Here is a 23,501-nt window from a genome sequence, read left to right on the forward strand (position 1 = left end):
CTACTTTAAGTTCTTGTAGCATTCATCAGCTATTTTCCTTGCTTCGTTATAAATTTTCTCAATACTGTCGAAGTTCTCGGCCAAATTTATAGCAGTATCCAACGTTAATTGTCGCATTTGTACCAATTTTTTTTTAGCTAAATCACTTCTTAGGCCCATAATGAATCGATCGAGTAAGAGTGAGGTTATGTCATGATCTAAATCGCATTTAGCAATTAACTTCGTTAAAACATCGGCATAATGTCTTGCGGACTCGCAATGAAATTGATGTCGATTATCAAAACGATACCGATCCGCAAACTGTCCTTCATATATCGAATATGCATTAATTAAGAAAGATATAAGTTTATTGTATAGAGACCTTTCAATTGTTTCCGGAGGTAATCTTATTTCACTGTAATATAAAGGATTATATATAATCATATGTAACAAAACACAAGCCCTTATATTATATGGTATTTCCAGAATATCGACTAAATATTCAAAGTGATCTAGCCATATAAGAAAGTCCATCGAATCTGGATCAAACTTTTTTAGAAAAATAGACATTTTGGATGCTAGTCTCTTAATATTTTCCATTATGGTTTATATCACATATATTAAGAAAAATTATAAACTTTTTATATTTTATACAAGTGAGTAGATGATCTGGTGTAATTTCTTTATTCGGTCTTTCGTTTCACTTTCACAACTTAACACTTTACTTTTCGTAATGTAATTTGAAATTGATTTATAACAAAAAAAGAACAAAATATCAAGGCGTTATGTTTAGAAATATCTTTCCTAATTTTGTATAGAAAAGAAAAATCTTAGTTTCGTAATTAAGATGGAGAATTGATTTATCAAAAGTGAAATGTTAACCAGATTAATGATACAAAAGTTTCGTCCAGTTTCTTGATTATTTGACGAACGTTGATCGACTATCTAATAAAACTTTAATATCGACTAACAAGACAAGGAAAGTTATTCAGTGAAAATATGTCTTCGCTACAGAAATCAATATTACTGCTGACAAACATAATAAACAGTACGTTTAATATGACAAATTTAAACACTAACCAAAGTCGACTGACATAGTTTTGTTTTTGTTTATTGCCATCTTGACGTCAATGTTATGTTTTTCTAAACATAGATAAATCTTTACATTGTACTAGCATAGCATGTCTTTTTCCTTCACTCCTTAAATATTTCGTTGCGCATTGGTTTATTATATTAACATATTAACTTTATCTTATTTTTTATTAGTTTTTATCTCCTTTCTTAATCTAACGCTTTCTCTGTCCCAGCAGCATTTTTGTTCAAATCTCTACTTCTGTATCTTTATTGCTTTCTTCTGAATACATCCTCCAACCATTTCTTTCAGGGTTGCGTCAGGTATCTGACCCTAATGCTCTATAAAACGTTTCCTCCACAATTTTCTTTTTCAATATTCAAATGTTATTTTACCGCTTGTACCGTCAATTTGTGTTTTTTAAAAAACACATTTTTCAAGTTAACTCGGTCTTTATTTCCAAATCCTTAGTGATACTTCAAATTCGTCAGTTATATAAATTTAAAGTGGGTATCACAGAACAATAATCAACCTAGCGAGCTACGTGTTTATGATAATTATCAACATATACTTTGTTAATAATCACGTAAAAAGTATGTTGATCTAATATTTTAACTTACAAAAATTTGGTGACGAAAAAAGTATCAAGGTTTTAATACGATTTCGAAATACATAACAAGAAGTACATAAGTGTTCATTGATAACAGTTTTGTAAAATTATTTCCTTGAATTTTATTCCTATATTTCAAAGGATTAGCAATAACGTGTTTCCACATCAATTACAATTAAGCAAACTACTCGAAATTTAAAATTAGAGTGGAATAATAATATAACATTAGATTTTATTAAAAACTTAGTTTTATCCATGCAGAATAGATTAGATACAGTTATTCGCCGAAAGGAGAATCCTATAAAATATTTACAATTATATTTATAATTATTACGATGTACGAATTAACTTTTGTTTATTTATATTACTTACTACTAATGTTAGTACGTCATATGCAAACGTATATATTATATTACAATTAGTAATGTAAAAAATACAGATCATTTTCTTTTCACATACTTACTGTACGAATACTTTTGTCCCACAATGTAGTTTGTAATCTCCTAATAACAATTATAGGCTATCTTATTTATTCATTTAATCCATCCACTCACTCACTATCTTTGTCTCTTTTTAATTAATTAATTATTATTAAATATTTCATAAAAAGTCCATTGAGAGAGAAAGAGAGAGAGAGAATAGAGGATATGTTAGGCTTTTGATTTTGAATAAATCAACAATATCCCTTCTTTTAATATTAGTTGAGAAGAGGTTTCTAATTAATATATAAAAACACATATTACATATGTAAGATTTATATTTATAATGATAGTATTTATTTATTAATAAATAATAAGGTATAATGTTTTAAAATATTAAGAGATAGAATAGTAGGTATCTATAATCTAAACTAATAATCTAATGCCACGATATACTAGATGTAACCCTTTACGTCCGAAAACAACAGTCTTAATTAGCAAGGAACACCCGAATCCGACTCGTCGTCACCTATCATCGTCTTTTGTCCCTTCGCCGTCCCCCGTTGTCTTCCGTACTCTCTGTTACACTTTGCATTCGTCGTCTCAACCCAAAAAACTATTACAGAACGCGCCCACCTGTCCCTTCCATCGCCTACTTATACTCTACATCCCCTCCATCGTCTCCCGTTGTTTCTCGTCATTCCTTTCGGAAACTTCCCGATCATTCCCAATCACGCACAAAGGCTTTTCCTGCATTCCAACATCGAGAACCCTCGGGAGACTTCGATGTAGCCACACAAAGGCGACAAGTCTAGACGGTGTAATCCTAAACCTAAACTAATATCCCTACCTAACGTAACGGTCCCTTTCTTTATCCTCGACCGATGCATTCTTTCGTTTCTTTCAATCATTCTCACACTCATACCATTATACACATTCATATTTATATTTCTCAAATACCCCTCAATCCCACATATACAAATACTGTAACGCCCTAGGTCGTTTATTCTCTTTTTCTTGCTATGGTCGATATTTTCATTATCAAAGGCTATGATCAAATAACCCAAGAAAAATTATTACTAAACCTAAAGAATTTTTCAGACCTGCGTCTCACTGTCGCCTAAATGTTTAGAAAAAAGTTACATAACCTAACATCCTGAAAGTCTTGTCCTTTTTATCGCTCTTAGACACATAAACTATTTGACAAAAAAAGTATAAAGACGACGCTGAATCGATTGGTACTAATTTTTTTGCAATAGAATCCCAAGTTTCTGAGAAAAAGGGTAAAAAAGGGAAAAATGGCCTTATCTTAGAATCTAGGCATTTATTCGAAAAAAGTTTCAAACAAAAGTTGTAGAGAATTGAAAAATACATAAAAAATGTTCTAAGGTTTATCTTCGATTTGCAAAAATAAGCGAAAAATATTGGAAAAAAGATGGTGAAAATAATTGTAAGAGTGGGGAAGCAAGAGTGGGGAACTGTAATAAACTTTAATTTCTCGTCTAGTTGTCCTTACCATATACAACATTTTTATTATTTTTAAACGTCGATTTCAATTCATTACGACTTTGTAGAAGATTTCAACTCCACGATTCTTTGTAAGAGTAATTACCTTTAGTTTCAATTTTGTGTTTCTCATTATTTTTATTAATTCATTATCTACTCAGAAAGCTCTGCTTCCCGTAGCTCCCTCTACCGAGTAAAAGGAGTGAACGATCATCGGTGACTAGAATATCTTGACGTTAAAGCCAAGATTCTAAATCGTCCTCACGCTCAAGGAAGAGAACCACAACTCGTCATCGTAGTTGCATCGACTCAGCTTTACGCTAAGCAGTTTTGAAGATATACTACAGAAATGATCCTGTGAAGTATGATCTTAATTAACAGTGGTGCTCGAATCCTATATGTATACCATAATGTACTATTTTACTTGCGAGAAGCGGCAAATGGTATTTTGCCATCTAGTGTCCAGTCAAAGAACTAATTGAGTTTTTTATGTATGTGCTGAGATAGTATGAGTGTACGCGTAGGATTATCAAATTGGTAAACCAATTTACCAAATGTTCACAAATGAACATTCAAATGTTGAAAGTGGACAACTTGTAAAATTCAGAGGTTCTTAATAAAAAAAATAAAAATTATACTATCAATGCGTAGTTTTTCTTGTATTTATAGATTCTTTTTAATCTTTTAACGAATTTCCAAAGTAGTCGCAAAAAATTGTAATTAAATTTATCTATCGTCTAATGCTTGCAAAGAAATAAATTTTCATTGATAAATTGATATAAATATAGAATGAAATTGAAATTGACCTTTAGATGAATAATCATGCGATGATATTTTTCTTTTCTGCCGATATTCACGACCCTTTTTCGGTATTAGTTTTCGACATACTTGAAAACTGTTTTTATTAAAATGATAAAAATATTTACATAAACGATCCACGTGAACAATACACCAAGCTGGCTGTGACGTCTTTTCCCAAGGCTTCGTAAACGCAGGTTCACACACATGTACTAACACACTTAAAAGCATCATAACACGTGGAACGCTCGGACCAGGCAAGTTTAGGCAGAGTAATATATAGATACTATACTCACTAATACGACGCCTTCTCCCTTATTGGGGCTCGGCAATATGTAAGCGCACACTAGCACAACGCTTATGTAGTAGTAGTTGCAAGAGTAGGGAGGCTACGAAGCATCGTACAAAAATAAAACTGAGTAATAGATATTTTTTTTATATAATAGATCACGAAGCCTATATACAAGGACGATTGCAGTATTATAAATGTATCTATGATATACACAATGAGATGATGATTTCTATTGCCACTATCGATTCGCTTTATCTGATTTTTCAAACATGAAGAAACCAACCTTTAACTTAGGAAAAAAATAGATAAATAAGTCAACGAAGTAAATAAAAAATTATAAATTAAAGAAAATGGAATAATTGGTTATGATATCACAAAGTCAAGAAAAAATAACAATAGCATGAAAAAAATAACGATAAATATATCTATATATCTGTAAAAAAATTGTGAAATGGAATCAATTTATCTTTAACTAAATTAGTATAAAAATGAATAATACTGCATGTAAAATGCAATATAAACATCAAAGAGAACTATTTGTTTCATTTGTTTATTTATAAAATTACACGTACTTAAATTTGAGCTTCTGAAAACCACCGTCGCCTTCGTGGAGAATTATCGTACTCGGTATTTAGTTATTTTCACCAACACAAATTCGACGAAAACGCGTATCTCGATTGTCCTCCTTTTATGTAACTTCGTTTAAGGGGGGGGTAGGGTTAATTCGGTCGAAAAATGGCATATTTTTATGAATTTTTATTGAAGAAGCGGTTAATATAAATGATGTTATTCTGATGGAGTATTGTCAAGTCATATTTCAGTAATACTCTGTGAAATTTTCGTGAAAAAATATAAAGATTTGAGCCAGTGACAGCAACTTTTGTCAGGCGCCGCGGAAAAAACGCGTTTTGCGGTGGACATCAGAACTCAAGACTGGATCATCGAAAACAAAAAAACCCAAGCTATTCTGTTATTTTATAAGTTTATCTAGGTAGCCCTGTCAAGAAAAAAATTTTTTTTTTTATTTTTGGATTTTTGGTGGCATTCTAAAGTCAAAGACCCGATTTTCGACTAAAAAACCAACATTTGAGCCTCTATAAAAAATACTTAAAATTAAAAAAACAAAAAAACTCGACAGCGTTACCTCGTTAAATATGTGTAGAAAAAGTCTGCAAAAAATCAAATCGATCGGTTCAGTAGATTTTGAGTGACAATGTCCACCGACTTTTAAAACGTAAGTTGTGGGAAGATCGATATAAAGTTTGACATTGAGAAATTTCAAAAATCATCATAAATTTTTTTTACGTTCATAGAGTCGTCAATTCTAGGTATGTACATTATGGAAATGTCATCAGAGGTGTTCAGAATACGTTGTTGTTCTTGTCTATGTCTAACCCGTCCTTCTTTGCTTTAAAGTGTAGTTTTGATATCAGCTCGACTAACACTATGACGTTCGGCGACACCACAGTGGTTTAAGTCACAAAAATTGCTCTATCGCAGGTTACACCACATTCGCGTCCGTTCCGTCTTTTCTCAGAATATTTAAAGAATTTGTCGCAACGGAAAATTTCTGATCGTGTTAACTGATGGTAAAGATATCTGAGAACAGATTTCACAGAAAGGAAAGGATATTTACTCAGGTAAGAATGGTTCGGATATTCAAAAGAATTATAAAGGGGCACCACTAGTGTAACCTCCTGAAAAAAGGTGATTTTTGTGGAATTTTTTTAAAGAAAATTACTGCATGAAATTTTGTAATATTTTTGAATAAAAAAATTGAAAATTCAGCAAGTTATTTGCAATCTCCCAAGGGTCTAAAAACAGTACCGAAACTACTGACGAAAATTTGATGATTTTTGGCCTGTTAAAATTACATTTTATATTCGATCGAAAAACTGGAGATTCTTGGTATGGAGAAACATATATAAAAGAAGCTGCAAAAAGAATCAAATCGATCGGATGATTTGTCTTCAAATTATAACTGCATTAAATTTGAAAAATGTAATTTCGAGATAAACGCGTTTAAAGTTTAAGTTACTGATATTGTACGGTAAGAGTATGTTGTTCCTTAGATGGATGTAACTCAAAAACTATTTGAGATAGACACTTGAAATTTTTGTATGTTATTGTTAAAGGTATAGACTATCGAAATATGCAACAAAATTAATCTGAAACTAATTTAAAAAAATTTATTTTGTACATTTCAATAAACCTATAAAAACATGTAAACATTTCGAAACGATCGCATTTTATTTTCATATTTAAAAAAATTCATGAGAAAACGTCGAAATACCAGGCTACTACTTTCAAGAACGGCCGGTCGTAAGCGAAGTAATCCGAAGTAACGCAGCCGGCGCCAAGCGAAAAATCCTACGTAGCGTTCCTGGCGCCGAGCGTAGAAATTTTTTCGAACCGCCCGGACGTCAAAGTGCTAATCCTGTTTTTGTAATATAAAGCATACTAAAAGTGCTGTATCTCCGTCATTTTGTCTCAGATCGACTTGAAATTTTCACAGAGTATTCCAGAAATGCGATACCTTCGCCTCAAAAAGTTTCAAAAAATTGAAAAAAAAAATTAAATACCCTCCCCCCTTCCCCTTAATATATATAAATTCAATAATATTGAATAGTGATCAGAAGTTAGGTTTAAGCAGGATTGAATTTTATAACGCGTCTTATGAAGTCCCTTAATTATAACGAAATTTGGTAAGGCTGGAGTTTTGTTGAAGTGAAAACTTCTTCAGAATCGTTGTGATTTGAAACTCTATAAAACGAAAAAACGACGCTAAATATTTAAGACTTGATGAAACAAAAATAAGGAAACGACACTAAAAAGAGACAAATATTTACATCTATAGGATTTAGCCTGCGACAGAATGAGATAGAATACAGTATATAGTGTTTTCTATTATTTTACAATTAGTCTCCTTTTTGTACGATGCTTCGTAGCTTCCCCACTCTTGCAACTACTACTACATAAGCGTTGTGCTAGTGTGCACCTATATATTGCCGAGCCCGAATAAGGAAGAAGGCGTCGTATTAGTGAATATAGTATCTATATATTACACTGCCTAAACTTGCCTGGTCCGAGCATTCCACGTGTATGATGCTTTTAAGTGTGTTAGTACATGTGTGTGAACCTGCGTATTACGAAGCCTTGGGAAAAGACGTCACAGCCAGCTTGGTGTATTGTTCACGTGGATCGTTTATGTAAATATTTTTATCATTTTAATAAAAACAGTTTTCAAGTATGTCGAAAACTAATACCGAAAAAGGGTCGTGAATATCGGCAGAAAAGAAAAATATCATCGCATGATTATTCATCTAAAGGTCAATTTCAATTTCATTCTATATTTATATCAATTTATCAATGAAAATTTATTTCTTTGCAAGCAATAGACGATAGATACATTTAATTACACTTTTTTGCGAATACTTTGGAAATTCGTCATAAGATTTCCTATTATCTCGGTCTCCTTTTTGTACGATGCTTCGTAGCTTCCCCATTCTTGCAACTACTACTACATAAGCGTTGTGCTAGTGTGCACCTATATATTGCCGAGCCCGAAAAAGGAAGAAGGCGTCTTATTAGTGAGTATAGTATCTATATTCCACAGCCTAAGACTTGCTTTGGTCCAGACTATCGATTATCTTCGGCAAGGTTCAGCTGTTCGGCTACCCTCGGCTACTTTCGGCTACCTTGTTGTTTATCCTTTAGAAGACACGACCTTCTTATCATCGGAATGGGACCTGGTATTCGAGAATGCCGAACAGGACTTCTAAATTCTTGAGGATACGATTGAGGGAGGGGTTGGGCTTTAAATGTCTGCATAAAATTATATCTGACGCACTATTCGGTTGTAAGGTTTTTAAAGAGTTTGTCAAGTTAGTTTAGTTTTCTAAAGGTTTCACTTCTACCGCGTATGACCTGCACGCATCTATTTTTTTCATTTCATCGAGACTTTTTAGCACCTAATATTATTCGGATGTGAAAAAAACAAAATGTCGAAATATTACGTACTGCCATCGCATCTGCGATTCATTCTCGAGATTTCGATTTGAAAATACATGTTTTCTTTGATCAGCTTACAATTATATTACACTTACCTGTACTCGTTATAAATTTTGAAAGTTGCTTTAGAAAGTTTTAGGAATTAAATGAAGATATTTGTATGCTTGCTTGAAATAAAAACAAATACGATAAAATACGTAAGTATTCATATAAACGCAAGACGAACATGAAAATAAAATATAAAAGCTAAAATAGAACAAATCTGTATAGAAAGATGAAACATTTATTGGCTTGTAATTAAAAATTTGGAAGTAATATTTAATGAATAAACATATTAATGTGTTCTATTTAATAATATTTGTTTTATATTTGTACACCGAGAACTAATACAGTATCCCACTTAAAGTATAAAGTACTTTAAAAAAAGAGTTTAATATTAATAGGAAAGATATTACAAAAGTTCTGATTCATATCGTGAAAGTTTGGCGATAGCAGATCAAAAATTTATTAAAATATACTGATAATCGTAAAAAAAAAGCGCAAATAATTATTTAGTGCCCTACATAAGACTTTGTTTACAAACATTACAGATTGTATGTTATATAAATAGTTTATAAAATATTATAATATTATAAAAAAATAAAAAAGGACGAAACTTAACGGTTACTGTTTCTTTCTCGTTTCTCGTCGGCCTTGTGTTAAAGTATCGTGTTTGTAAGCTAAAAAAAATCGTTGACATTGTCATCTTAGAACCTGTTTCTTTCGCTTAACTTTCTCAATTTCTAATTGCACATATTTTTATAACAATAAATGATTTGATTTCTGACAAACAAAATAATTAAGCAAGTACGCTTGCTACATAAATCTCTACATAGATATACAAAATGAATTTTGTTTTTATATGAAACGCTATTAAAAATAAAAATAAAAATACTACAAAGGAGAAATTAACTATTTTATATTATCATCTCTCGAACTTTTACTGTTAATAACAAATTTATATATAATTAGTAATAACATTGAACACCATGCGAGTAAAGCGAAATAAATTATTGAATCATTACGATAGTATGTGGAATTCTTTTCTGCAAAATAAAATGCAGTTTTGACGGTAGATTGTTTCTTTTAATTTAACTGTTATATTTTATAAACAGTTGCATAATGTTCCTTATCGTAACCTACGTAACTCTTGACTAGTCATAAAAACTTCTTTTGCTTGGAAAGGATGCTCTCCAGTGTTGTGACGTTCTTGAATAATTATCATTATCTTCAAAAAACTGTGATGTCAACAAAATTATTAATTCGCGAATAACTTCTAAAAGGTTTGCTTATCTGGCTTGTATTGTTGTATTGTCTATGAAACCTTTGGCGAGTTATTTAATTAAATTAAGGGTAAAACGTGAGTATTATTTCCAGTGTAATATATTACAATATGTTATTTCAGTCTATAGTGATTAGTTTTTCAGGCTTTTTTCTCTTAAGTCTTCTTGTAGCATTATTGTCGTAAACAGTGTTGGCTGAAGGGTTGGGGTGATTTAAAATCCTTGTTTTATTATTGGCAGACATCTGCTGTATCTCCTTAAACACTGCTAGGATTTATAATACTTTACTTAAATTCTTATTTATCACATATCATGGCGGGTCAGTATGTTGGCATTGTATCGAATTTCACAATATAAGGCATTGTGCGGTGTATAATTGATTACATGGCTTCCATTTTACTGAGTTGTACTTTTTTTTTTAATTTCTGATCGTTTGTAGTCCATTTCAGTCCCACATACATCGTACCTCCGGTTCAGAATCTTCCGAGCCTGAAGATTCGCGCGGATCTCCAGATTCTTCCGCCTCTTCAGAATTCTGCGTCTCTTCACGTTCGAGCTTCTCTTCACATTCAATTTCCAGGGCGATTACAAAAGAACGTTCAAATAATTCTTCGTACTCTTTTTCTGATTTATCTTTTATTTCTAATTGTTTGATCTTATCTCTTGTTTTTAGATTTCTTACCCCAATGCTAAACTTTTTAAATAAAGCCTTTTTTTCCTGATGGCGAAAACGGCATTTAACAATTAGGATTTTTAAAGCGTCAGCATATTGAGTCACAGTTTCGTAGGGCATTTGAACTCGATTGAAAAAACGATACATTGCCAAAGAACGTCCTCGTCGCCACGAGTAAAATAGACAGAACTTAGCTAACAGCTCTGAGTATGGAAGATCCACGGGGTCACAACCTTCGCAGTCAACTTCAACGTTTCTATAAGCACGACGTTGTATCATATCTAGAAAGAAAGGAGTCTTTTCTTCTTCTTTCAGTCCAAAATAAACGACTAAATATTCAAATGCATTTAGCCATACGGGTGAACTGTCAACTAGCGGATTGAATCTGTTCAAATGTTTGAGAGCTCTTGATGTGTACGGAGATAATTTCTTCATTTCGTTTAAATTCTCTGTTATGTGTCAAAAACAAACAAAATCTTTCTGCTTTCTTAGCAATAAAATTGATTTGAAATTCTTTTCCCAGGTTTCTTCCTTCACTTTCACCAATAAACACTTTTGTTTTCGTAATTAACTTCGAAGTAATTTTCCTGGAATAACTGTCACACAATTTTTATATTTAGATACACTTGATTTGTATTTATGTATAGTTGAAGGAACGAATTGACGTAAATGAGTTAGAATATTGTTTTAAGATCTGTGTTTACTAAAATAAAAATATTTAAATCTGACCGATATTTTCACACCTTAATACTTATGATTCACACAAGAACTGTCGCGATATAAGCGAATGATTCTAATCGCAAAATTTATAAGATAGCCTAATAGATGTAAACGCAACTACGCACTCCTTATATTACGCTGTTCTGAACGGAAATGACTACGTGTTCTACCCATGTATACATCCCAAGGCACGACACCACACCCTTACCTCACACGTCTCTGCACGCCCTCTCAACTCTACTAACGCTCTCAAATCTACTAAAGAAATTCGGCGCGTAGTATAAATTCCTTCACACGGGTTAAGGTGTTATATACGTCCAGAATTTTCCAAAAATTGAATTTTTTTTTACAGATTGTTGTTCTATATAGTTTTAGGCTTATTTCTGTGAAAGTCAATTGCAAAAATTCCCCATAGATCCAAAGTTATTGTAGAAAATGTGACTGTCCGATGAGAGTTTAGTGCGCGCAAATAGCTGTCTTTTGTTTGAGACATTTAAAACTGAAAACGTGTTTTTCTCAAAACTACTTTTTCCGCCACGGTTGGCATAATAACTCATACAGTTTTTAATATTTTTTAATGCGATTTTTTTTTAAATATTTGAAATCGTTTTGTCTATAGTTGTCGAGCCGTATTGTTGATATTTTGATTTAAAAATTTTATAAAAATAATTAAAGTGTAATATTTATGACGTAAAACGTATACTTTTTTTTTAAACTGCCATAAATTGCTAAATTTTCCGAAATTCAAAATTCCGGCTCGACAACTATAACTATAACTTTATTTTACAAGAATTTTTTTAAATTTTGTATATCGGTCAACATTGATGCCGACCGTGGAGCAACTTTTTTTTCTTAGAACAATTAAGAGCACTTATTCATTTTTTTCTGCTATTGCGGTTCTATGCCAAATTTTTTGTGCTAATATAGGCATGGAAGTAATTCCAAAGAATACTGAAATATATAGAAGCTTAAAAGTCCTCTTTTATTATCTAACAAAATTCATGCACAACGTTCGGAAAGTCATATAAACAACATTTAATAAAAGAACTTTCATAGAGGACTATGACCCAGTTTAACGGTGGATTTCGAAGAGAACGGTACACAGATCATATATACCGAGTTTTTAAACAACAATAGACATTTCTATCGATTAATTAACAATTATTCTAATATTCTAATGCACTCTACTTATATTACAGGAAAATTTTACCCTCGAAATCATCATTGCGCAGGAGCGTTAAAATAATTACATAAAATATAAGATATTCGTCGTACAGACACACGAAACATAAATTTTTTCGATATTCACTGCATTTTATGAATGCAGGCTTCTCACACGTACACGGATATTTCAAATCGTTAGATTTAACAACAAACTTTTGAGATTTTCTTCTACTTGAATCCTTTAAAAGACTGCTTTTTAAAATATATGTATAAATGCATTTCTGAAGGCACAAACATCTTTATACACTAACAATTAAATATAATTATTTAAAATTTCATTAAAAATTATACTATACTATACTATACATACTATCAAAGAATATATCATATACTATCATATATTATCAAAGATTATGTATTCTTTGATAGTCATCGCGTTAATAACATAAAAATTCGGCAAAGAATTTATTAGCAATGATAATTTCTTCTGGAATAAAGTAATATTTTCAGATGAATCGAAATTTAAAATATTACTAATAATTCATACAAAAAACAACAATACCAGAGGAGTACATACTAGTATCGTTAGATGTAATTTCACTTTTCGCTAACATCTTGAAAGAACTGGTAATACAAACAATCAACGAAGATTGGAAAGAACTCTCAATTTCTATAAAGTTCCCGAAGAATATCTTGTTGGAACTAATACAATTTTGTTTTGAATCAAGCTACTTCCAATTCAACGGATCTTTTTATCAACAACTTGATGGTTCTAGCATGGGGAATCCAGCGAGCTCAATGCTAGCCAATTTAGTAATGAATTACATACTAAAAAAGATTGAAGGCACTTTACCCTTATCAGTTCCATTCTTAAAGGTTTATGTTGATGACATTGTCACAGCAATACCTAAAGATGGAATTGACCTAGCACAGGAAAGACCTTCAACAGCATAAATAAGATCCAATTTACTATCGAGATAGAGAATAATAGAGCCTTATTTTTCTTAGACACGACAATCATAAGAAACGAAGATGGTTCCATATTAACGAATTGGTATATTAAACCTACGAGCTCTGGTAGATGCATTAATTACAATTCAAACCATCCAATAAGTCAAAAAATTGGGGGATCATAAAAGGTTTATTATTTAGAACACTAACATTAAGTAGTAAGAAATTCCATGTTGAAAATATGAGAAGAATTGAGTCAATTTTAAAAAATAATAATTATCCCACGAGTCTCATTCACATGGTGTTTAATAAGTTTAAAATAGACAAAGATCGTATAAAAGATCCAAATAATAATAAAAAAGTCATTAAGTTCCCTTTTATTAAACCTCTGTCGAATAAAATAAATAAATGTTTTAAAAACACTAATGTCAAACTAGTATTTTATAACTTAGTGAAAATAAATTCTATTTACACAAAACTAAAGGACAAGGTCGACAAACTAGATTAATCGAACTTAGTGTACAAAATACCATGTGAATGTAACAAGTGTTATATAGGACAAACGAAACAGAAACTCAAAAAAAGAATAAATCAACATAGGAATGACTGTAAACCTACTAATGCATAAAAACCAATACCACCGCGTTAGCTGAACATCATTTTAAAACAGGACATAATTTCAAATTTGACAAAGCAACTATTTTAGCGAAATATACCACATAGCAAATAATAATACAATTAATTACAGAACTGACACAAATAATTTAAATAGCATTTACAATGAGATATTAAAGTTTAATTATCATCAATAGGACACAGTAATAGAGAAGGCACCACAATAGTGAGGATACCTAGACTATTAAACACTAGTCTAGATTGAATCAGTATTGTTTTGATTATGTGTTTAAACATAACTGTTTTAGGATAACGATTTGTAAATGTTAAATACAGTTTATTTATAAGAATGTATGTCTTCGTAATATGTAAAAGACTCTGAACAATAACGATCGAGGTAATATTAAATAACTTTCTTTTTAATTTCTTTTATATAATATCTATTTTTCTCATAAGTCATAATAAAATTTCAGTTGCTGAAGAAGTCCTAATGAAGGGACGAAACGTTCAATAAGATCGAAATAACGTTCGAAAAGATTTTTAACCCGTTCAACTTCCCTGTGACAACTTTTATTAATAATAAATTATCTCTTCTTCTAGGTTTAGGAGACGGACCCCATAATATAAATACTCCAACTGCTACCGCTAGACCCATGCCAGCAAACATGACTATTCGTTCTACGTCCATCATCTTAAGTTATGGAAATAAGTAATTTCTTTTACGATAATTATTCTTTTTAAGTTTTAATTGAATTTAAAAATTATACTTGCGTCGATCATCATCCAATAAATTAAATCATTAGACATATTTGAAAGAACAATTTATTTTTCTTTTTCCCTTTTACTTTTGATGCTCATCAAATTTTAACTAAAGTAGTAATAATAATAATAATAATAACAACAACAACAACAATAATAATAAAATGAATAAATCGCCTTTCCAAAATCTTCTTCCAACAATTATTATACCTTCGCTCTATGTGAATTTTTTTTTATTATTATGAATGTATTGTATGCAACTGAATGATTGTTCTTCCTTTCGATCAATAATACGCCCACATTTTTTACACCTTTAATATATTACTTCAAATCCAATGATATTATTGTTAAATTAAATCCAATCGTTTGATTCTTACAATTCATTTCGGCATAATACATTAAAGTACGACGTTATGGACGATGGAGACCATACAGTCCAACAGTATCTGAACACCTTGAAAGAGCACATTGTAAAAAATTAACAAGAGTTTTTCTTAACGATGCTGATTCTAATTTAGAAAGGTTTCATTCATTTTACAATTCATTTTTCTTTTATTTCTTAAGAAAAAATATTTTTCAAGTGTCATATATAAACCAGATGTTTGTTTAGTTATCGTTAATTGTCAGCAAAATACTTTATGCGTTATTAATTTGTATTAGGTATTATATCAATTTAAAGACCAAGATGCAATGCAGCAATGATGGAGATGAAGCTCATATCGTTAGAAGAAAATTTTATCATCCTGTTTCACCGGCAGGAAAAGGTGCTAAATGGTAATGGTCTGGCGATACAGATGATTGGCATACTTATGATTACATACGAGTAAGTTGAATAATATAAGATCACCATTTTCTTCTTCTTCTTCTTTTTTTTTCTTTTTTAATAAATTATGACACAATGCACAATGATTACGCAAGACGGTTTATGATGTTGATTCGAGTAGTACGAAGAGCGATTGTCGATACTATTTCAACTTATTTGAGTCATGAAAATCCTATTGATTTGTTAGACAGTAATGTAGGAAGCGATGATGCATTTAAAGAATATAATTTTGGTAAGTTGCAATTTGGTGTAACAAAATATATAACTATTTAATAAATTTATAATTAATAATATACAATGATTATTATTTCAGGTGTAGATACAACAACATCGGATGTAATATCTCAATATGTAAAAGTAGTTGAGAGTGATGATTCCGATTCATGTTCTGTATGTTTATGCAGTCCCGAACTTCTGACAGTAGAATTAACTCGTTGCAAACATAGATTACACTTAGCGTATTTAAATGCAATGTTTAATTATCAACAAGCACCAATGTATATACAATGTCCAGTGTGTAGATTAATATATGGAGAAAAGAGGGGTAATCAACCACCAGGTACTATGAACTAGACAAAGATACTAAGATCTTTACTAGGCTTTCCAAATACTAATACGATATAAATAACATACGAGTAAGTTGAATAATATAAGATCACCATTTTCTTCTTCTTCTTCTTTTTTTTTCTTTTTTAATAAATTATGACACAATGCACAATGATTACGCAAGACGATTTATCATTGATGAACTAAATTTACCAGAAATTCTGAGCGAGATATCCTTTGGGAGGTGGTATGAAACCTCTGGCTAACGTTATCTTTAAAAATTCCTCTAGACGTACCAACGGTCCACTACTTATGCCATCAATGTTTTGTACACGAGGATATATGTTGTTAGCCAATAACATTAACATTTTACGAAATTGTTTGCCATAAGCATTGCAAAGAGAATGTCCAGCAACTTCTAATACATCCAAAATAAGAGTGACACAAAGTTCCAACGTGTTTGGATGAGATTCTATTAAATATGAAAAATAAAATATAACAAGATTAACAAATGAATGATCAATTATGAAATTCTAAACATGTAACAATAATAATAATAATAATAAAATGAGAAAATGAAAATGTAACTTTACCACTATTCAAAATAGCTGCGAGCCACCTCCATGCATATCGTAATCCATGAGGGTGTCTTATTGTAATTCCTTTTCTTTGCGACGTTACCGTTATAGAAATATATAATCTCATTAATCCAGACATTCTTTTCAAAAATTTATCCTGTTTCTCGATAATACCATTTTTTGAATATTTGTAACCCAACGATTTGTAATATTCTTCGTTAGTTTGTCCTTCTATTTTTGGCATGAATACTGGTACTGTAAAAGGACAAATTTGATGGAAGTGCGCTAAAAGTAGTTCGCCAAAGTCAGCATGTTCGTTCCAAAGTGCTACAATTACAGCTGCTATGGCGAATGCCATTTCTGGTTTGCTCGAAACCAGTGTTTCTCCTTGGCTCTGTTTAAATAGGTAGAACTTTATTAAAATAATTCATTGAGGTAAATGAATAAATTAAAATAAATTAAATGAAAGATATATACTACTATTTTTTTAGCTAAAGTGTCTTTACAAAATGCAGTTCCTTGTGGATGCTGTTCTACGTTAGGTGATGATTTTCCTATAAGAAGATTGTGCAATTTCTCATATTTATCTTTAAGATGTTGGGCGTTGATAACGGAAATTGCATTGACAGGAATATTTATTGCTTTTTGACATTCGAATCTAAACGTTTTAGTATTTGGTGATCTTAAAAACTCGTCATAAGTTTTGGCATAATTTTCCAAAAATTCTTGACTTTCTATGTAAATTTGTAATGATTCTTTATCGACATATTTATATAAATTATCTAAAAAGAGAAAAGGAAATATATATATATATATAGAAAGTATTATTTTTCAAGACATAGAATAACATTTGATTAACTCAATTGCTACCACACATTCTCATCAAAAGAGATTCAAAATGCAGCCTTTATGTAGTCTAATTATCCTATTTATTATCATAACAAAGGTGTGAAGCTGACCTCCCAATAGAAATCAAAGCGTGTCACAGTTATGACACTAATAACTAATACATTAATAAAGAAACAGTATAATACCTTCTATTTCTTGTAAGGATACAGTTGACATTAAAGTTGAATTATCTTCAGAATTAGCTTGTTGATTAATAGTTGTTTCTATTGTTTGAGCTGCTTCTGGGACAGTTTCTGAATCATGTTCTGGAATGATTTCAGAAACAGATTCATGAATAGGTTCTTGAGTAGTTTCTTGAACAGTTTCTGGAACAGATTCTGGAATGGTTCCTGGAACATATTCTGGAATGGTTTCTGGAACAATGTTTTGAACTTGATTGTTTCCTATGTTTTTGTCTACAACATCATAATCAGTTTGCTCAGGAGTTAAAGGTTCATAAATAGTTACAACTTCTTCTGTTTGGGATGGTTCTTTCTGATTTAAATTTGTATTTTTTTCATCCGTGTTAGATTCAGGAATTTCATTCTTTACGTCTGCAGTATCTACAAGTATGAGTAATATTGATTATTATTATTAATATTAATATTTAAGAATATTAATATAATGTTAATAATGAAAAATACAAACCTAGCGCTACCTTTAATAAGCATGAAATTTCTTTTATCTGTTGTATTGCTGTTTCCAAATTATAAAGATCTGTGGGCACCAAATCTCTTAACTGTTTAAAGTGCAAGTAAAAATGAATAAGTATAAAAGTATCAAATTATATTATATAGAGTGATAAAAAAAAAAAGGATCAGAAACTTAAAAGATTTATAATATTCACCAAGAAGAGAAAAAAATTTCTTAAAGTTAACCCTTTCTCCGTAAACAAAAGTATAGTCGTCCTTAAACTATTTAAAAACAATACGATGCAATTATGAATTGAGAAACGTTACTAAATATTAAAAATTAAATTTACTTAGAAAGGATTAGTTTTAGAACTTATATCGATAAAACGCTTTTGATTCTTCTTATTGATGACTACAAGCTTTTTAAGTTACAAACCCATATTTTGATCACTCTATCTTTATATATATATTGTAACAATTGAATAATAAAAACCTGAATTTTTCCATCCAATGTCTCAATTTGTCGATGCAATTGTCTTAAAACGACCGAATGCGTGATGGAAAAATTAGTTAGAATAGTTTTATCCTTACAATTTCTCGAAAGCATTATAATATCATAATATTTCATTGCAAATTCCTGTCTAAGCGTTAATATCTTTGTAATCAAATCTTCCTTTTCCTTCATTTTCCTCCTACATTCTTCTATATCACGTTTCATCTTTTCGTTATGTTCTTGAACTCTTTGAGCGTTTAACTGTTGTTCGTGTTTCCTTCTTATTTCTTCCTGTTCCGCTAGACGTTCTTCCTCTGCTAATATATCAGCGTACTTCTGTGCACTTTTGCGCTCTCTTTCTTTAACCATGTTTGAAAGCGAAACAGAAATACGTTTCTGTATAGCTGTACCATTGTCTGCCATGTGTTGCCATTTACGGTGTACTTCTTTCTATAAGATATAATAATCAATTATTTATTTAATTACATTTTTTCAAATATTCAGTTAACCTCTTGTACTAAAATTTAACATGTTAAACTATATACCATAATCATAGCTATATATCATATTCGTACTACTTATGTTTAGTCTATAAAATTTGACACGAGTAGAATTCATGATTCTCATATTTGAACCATAAAGCGTATCACCAATCTTACGTTATTGTTATAGTGCAAGGGGTTAAAATAAATAATAATTTAAATAATTATTTGTTAGCAAAAAATTTACCATAACTTTCTCTCTTCTTTGTAATTCCTCTTCGTGTAATATTTTTCTTATCGAAAATGTAATACCATTACATGTTGTTAAATTCTTGCTGTTACATTCGTCAATAGGTTTTCGAGGTGATTTATTAACATTGCACGTATTTTGTTCATTTTCAATATTTTCTAATTTTTTTAGTTCATCTTGATTTGATACTGAATTAGGACCAATTGTAATTCGGTTTACTTCACCGGATATACGTAAAGCTTTTCCTAAAGCAGATACTTTAAGACAAGCAAAGTCCGCAGTAATATCTGTCATATCAGTTCTCTATACGTGAATATACATTTACGCATTAATATATATATAAAATATTATTATTATAATTATTACTTAACAAAGCAAGAGAAAATATAACAATTAACATTGTTAATAGATAAATAAATGAAAATATAAATCTAAATATAAATCTAATGCATGCAATGTACGTTTTTATCAATAAACTTTCTAATAAAATATAGAAACATATCAGAAAACATTCAGACATAACCTATACAAAACAACTAACTAATTTGATTTTTGTATGCTTACCATGATTCTTTTATTTTTGATGGAGTGTGGCATTGTTATTATAATTGATTGAAATAATCCTTAAAAATCCTTAAATATTTGTTTGAACAATTTATTGTTGATGAAATTTATATTGAAATAAATCAATGCATAGATATTTCAATAACACTTACACACATGATTTGGACATCTTTACAAAAGATTTTTACGTTAACATAACGTTTTATTTACGTTTTTTCACTGTATGTGTGATTGTTAAAATGATTATTTTTCTTTTATATAAATATAACATTATATAAATATATATACAACTTTTTTATATGTTTAATCAACTCTCCTGTAAATCTCACATCGGAAATACAACCTCAAATGACGCATTCCAAAATATTTTCGAGTTTATCGAAGAATTCAGCCAATCAGAAGGTATCTTTTTATTGACCAATCGTATCATTGCTATTATATCGATATTATAAGATCGATATTTTCTATACTCGCGTGTTTAATTATTTAAATTGAATTTACATAAAGTATTTATGAAACAATAATTAATTATTATATACACTCCGTAGTGTATTGTTTTAGAATTTTTATTATTATGAAAAATGATTTAAATATCTCCCTAAAAAAAAGAGATGCGTACAATGATTTTTTTACTGTATTCCTTTTATTCTAATAATGTGCATATATATTCTAAATGAGATTCTATCTTTTCTATATATAAAGATTCTATTATCATTATAAACTACATTATTTCTATAATTCTACATTAATTATAATATATGTATTATTATATATGTATAATTATATATATAATATATAATTGTATAATATGTATAATTGTATATATTGTATATATAATAATATAATTGTGTATATAATAATATAATTGTATATATAATAAATATGTATATATATATAATTATATGTATTAAAGTAATTCTACATTATATCTAATCTGTTTATTTTTTAATAATCATCATTATGATATAAGTAGTAACTAGAGTACTAGTAACTTATAGTAACTAGAGTTAAATATTATATTATTTATACTAAGGACAAATATAGGGCACAGAATATATTCCTCTCTTTACTCTTATCTAAAAGTAATAAAGTTTAAATTGTGAGTCGTTAGCATACGTTATATCGTTAAGATATTGGTTAAGCATTTATATGTTTCATTTCGTCAACTATATAGTTTTATAATACAATTTATAATTTTCATCACGATACAAAGATAAGTTACTTCTACATGAGTGTCAAATATTTCATACAGTATTTAAAACGTATATGTGTTACTAAAAGAAACTTATTTCGAATAACATTACGGAAAGTGTATTGCTGTTATTGGTAATAGCGAAAAGAAAATCAAAACAAAGAATTTTCAAAAATTATTTATTTAAGTGCAAAAAGTATCAAAAAGGATTTTCTCTATTGAAAATAATGGGCAACGTAAATTCATTAGACGAAGATAATCAAATAGCTCATTATCTAAATCAAGCTCTAATGATGATGCAAGTTTACGAATCAGAAGAAAAGGAAGAATTTTATATGTGGTTAAATAGATTTGAATATGTAGCAGATATTCTCAGTGTACCAGAAGATAAAATGGTTGATTTCTTCAATAGAATGGTGGATTATGCAGTTCATAAGCGTGTCTGGCTTCATAATTTGAACGTCAACGTCTCTGAACTTTCATACGTCAAAAGAATAAACTATTACTTACAAATATTGTATAATTTAAATAAAATTAATCGACACAGAAAACGTTTTAAACATCGATATCAATATGAACAAGAAACGATAAAAAAATATGCTGATAATTTACGAAAAATGTATAATAAGTGCTGTTATTCATATCGTGATGAAGTAATATTATGCGAACAATTCATTAAAGGAATCCGCTACATTGAAATAAGAAAATATTTCAGTAAACCTTTGAGATTATCATTCGATGAAACGGTAGCAAAGGCCATCGAATTTGTAACAGTTGATAAATATTTAAATCAAGCTGTTTTAATGATTCATACTTACAGTTTAAACATAGAAGATAAATTTTGTAAATGGTTAAATAAATTTGAGTATGTAGCAGATATGATCGGGGTACCAGATAATAAAATGGTTGAATTCTTCAATAAAATGGTAGAAAATGATGTCCATAAATGTGTCATGGAGACTAACCCTCATATCAACTTCTCTGAATTTTCGTATAAACAAATAATATATTATTATTTTCATAAATTTTATGGTTTCATGGAATATGATTTATACCAAATTCGTTTGTTCGATCGAAAACAATACGAACAAGAAATGATTGAAAAATATGCTGATAGTTTACGAAATTTATATAATATGTGCAGTGATCATAATTATGTAGAAGAAAAATTATGCGAACAATTCATTAAGGGATGCCTCAACAATGAACTGAGGAAATATTTAAGACAAATTCCTAGATTATCATTCGATGAAACGGTGGCTAAGGCAATTGAATTTATAAAAGTATTTGAAATTACTCATTATGTAGATCATGTACTTTCTATGATTAATACTTATACTCCTAATAAGGAAGGTCTTTTTTATGAATGGTTAAATAAATTTGAATATGTAGCTGATATTGTCGGAGTTCCAGATGATAAGATGGTTGAATTGTTCAATAAAATGGTGGATAATGATGTCCATAAATGTGTCATGGAGACTATCTTGTCCTGTACTTACGTCAACTTTTCTGAACTTTCATATGATGAAATAATAGACCATTACTATAATTATTTTGTTAATTTCAATGAAATTAACATACAAAGAAAACGTTTTAAATGTCGATATCAATATGAAGAAGAAACTTTACAACAATATGCTGATAACTTACGAAAAATATATGAAAATTGCTGTTATAAATGTCGCTTTCAAAAAAGATTATGCAAACAATTCATTAATGGAATCCGCGACGATGAAATAAGAATTCATTTAAATAAATTTCCTAAATTATCATTCAATGAAATAGTAACAAAGGCCATATATAAATTTGGAAAAAATTAAGGAAATTAATTATTGACTCTAAATGAACTACTAACCCTGAAAAAATAATCAAATAAAACAGAATAACCGAACCAAAAATTGGCATAAATTTGGTTACCTAATAAGTTTGAAGGATTATTAATAATTTAAAGATAATCACAACATTATAATATTTTCTACCAGCACAAGAAGTATTCAAAATTCAAATTGGATTAAGGATTAAGTTTTTTATTTTTACAGTTAAGGAAATATATTTATTTTTAGGCATAAGAAATTTGTTTTTTACATTAAATGTTTTTAAAAATGAAATGAAAATATAAATATTTTATTTTTATTTGAAATAATATCGATATTCATTAATAT

The 23,501-nt window shown here is 29.7% G+C and overlaps 2 protein-coding genes and 1 non-coding gene across 5 annotated transcripts in view; 1 reads left to right on the plus strand and 2 right to left on the minus strand.

Moving 5' to 3' along the window:
* LOC122513619 overlaps positions 1–15,709 on the plus strand; it is a 46,682-nt gene extending 30,973 nt beyond the window's left edge. For 2 of the 3 annotated variants that reach the window (XR_006302803.1, XM_043630052.1), the window contains 2 exons: positions 14,733–14,841; positions 15,552–15,709. Coding sequence is in view for 2 of the 3 variants with exons in the window: in XM_043630052.1 (XP_043485987.1) it covers positions 14,733–14,841; positions 15,552–15,669 (227 nt within the window). In the remaining variant the exon portion in view is untranslated. Of the gene's footprint in view, positions 1–6,510; positions 7,886–14,732; positions 14,842–15,551 lie in introns of those variants that run through there. The other variant, XM_043630051.1, reaches the window with a different exon arrangement.
* On the minus strand, positions 3,739–3,958 carry LOC122513631. Its single transcript, XR_006302808.1, has one exon. It is a non-coding gene; the product is annotated as a small nucleolar RNA U3 (small nucleolar RNA).
* A 458-nt stretch (positions 15,710–16,167) lies between the features above and the next one.
* LOC122513618 (nucleoporin GLE1-like) lies at positions 16,168–20,487 on the minus strand. Its single transcript, XM_043630047.1, has 9 exons — positions 20,300–20,487; positions 20,148–20,216; positions 19,581–19,886; positions 18,852–19,301; positions 18,375–18,465; positions 17,873–18,289; positions 17,316–17,620; positions 16,854–17,232; positions 16,168–16,732 (listed from the first exon to the last, which is right to left on the minus strand). The coding sequence occupies exons 2-9, from the start codon at positions 20,178–20,180 to the stop codon at positions 16,470–16,472; spliced, it is 2,244 nt and encodes a 747-aa protein (XP_043485982.1). The 5' UTR covers positions 20,181–20,216; positions 20,300–20,487; the 3' UTR covers positions 16,168–16,469.
* Between the last annotated feature and the right edge of the window lie 3,014 nt (positions 20,488–23,501).

The sequence above is a fragment of the Polistes fuscatus genome, unplaced genomic scaffold, assembly GCF_010416935.1.
Source record: "Polistes fuscatus isolate 324 unplaced genomic scaffold, CU_Pfus_HIC Scaffold12, whole genome shotgun sequence".
Taxonomy (NCBI): Eukaryota; Metazoa; Arthropoda; class Insecta; order Hymenoptera; family Vespidae; genus Polistes; species Polistes fuscatus.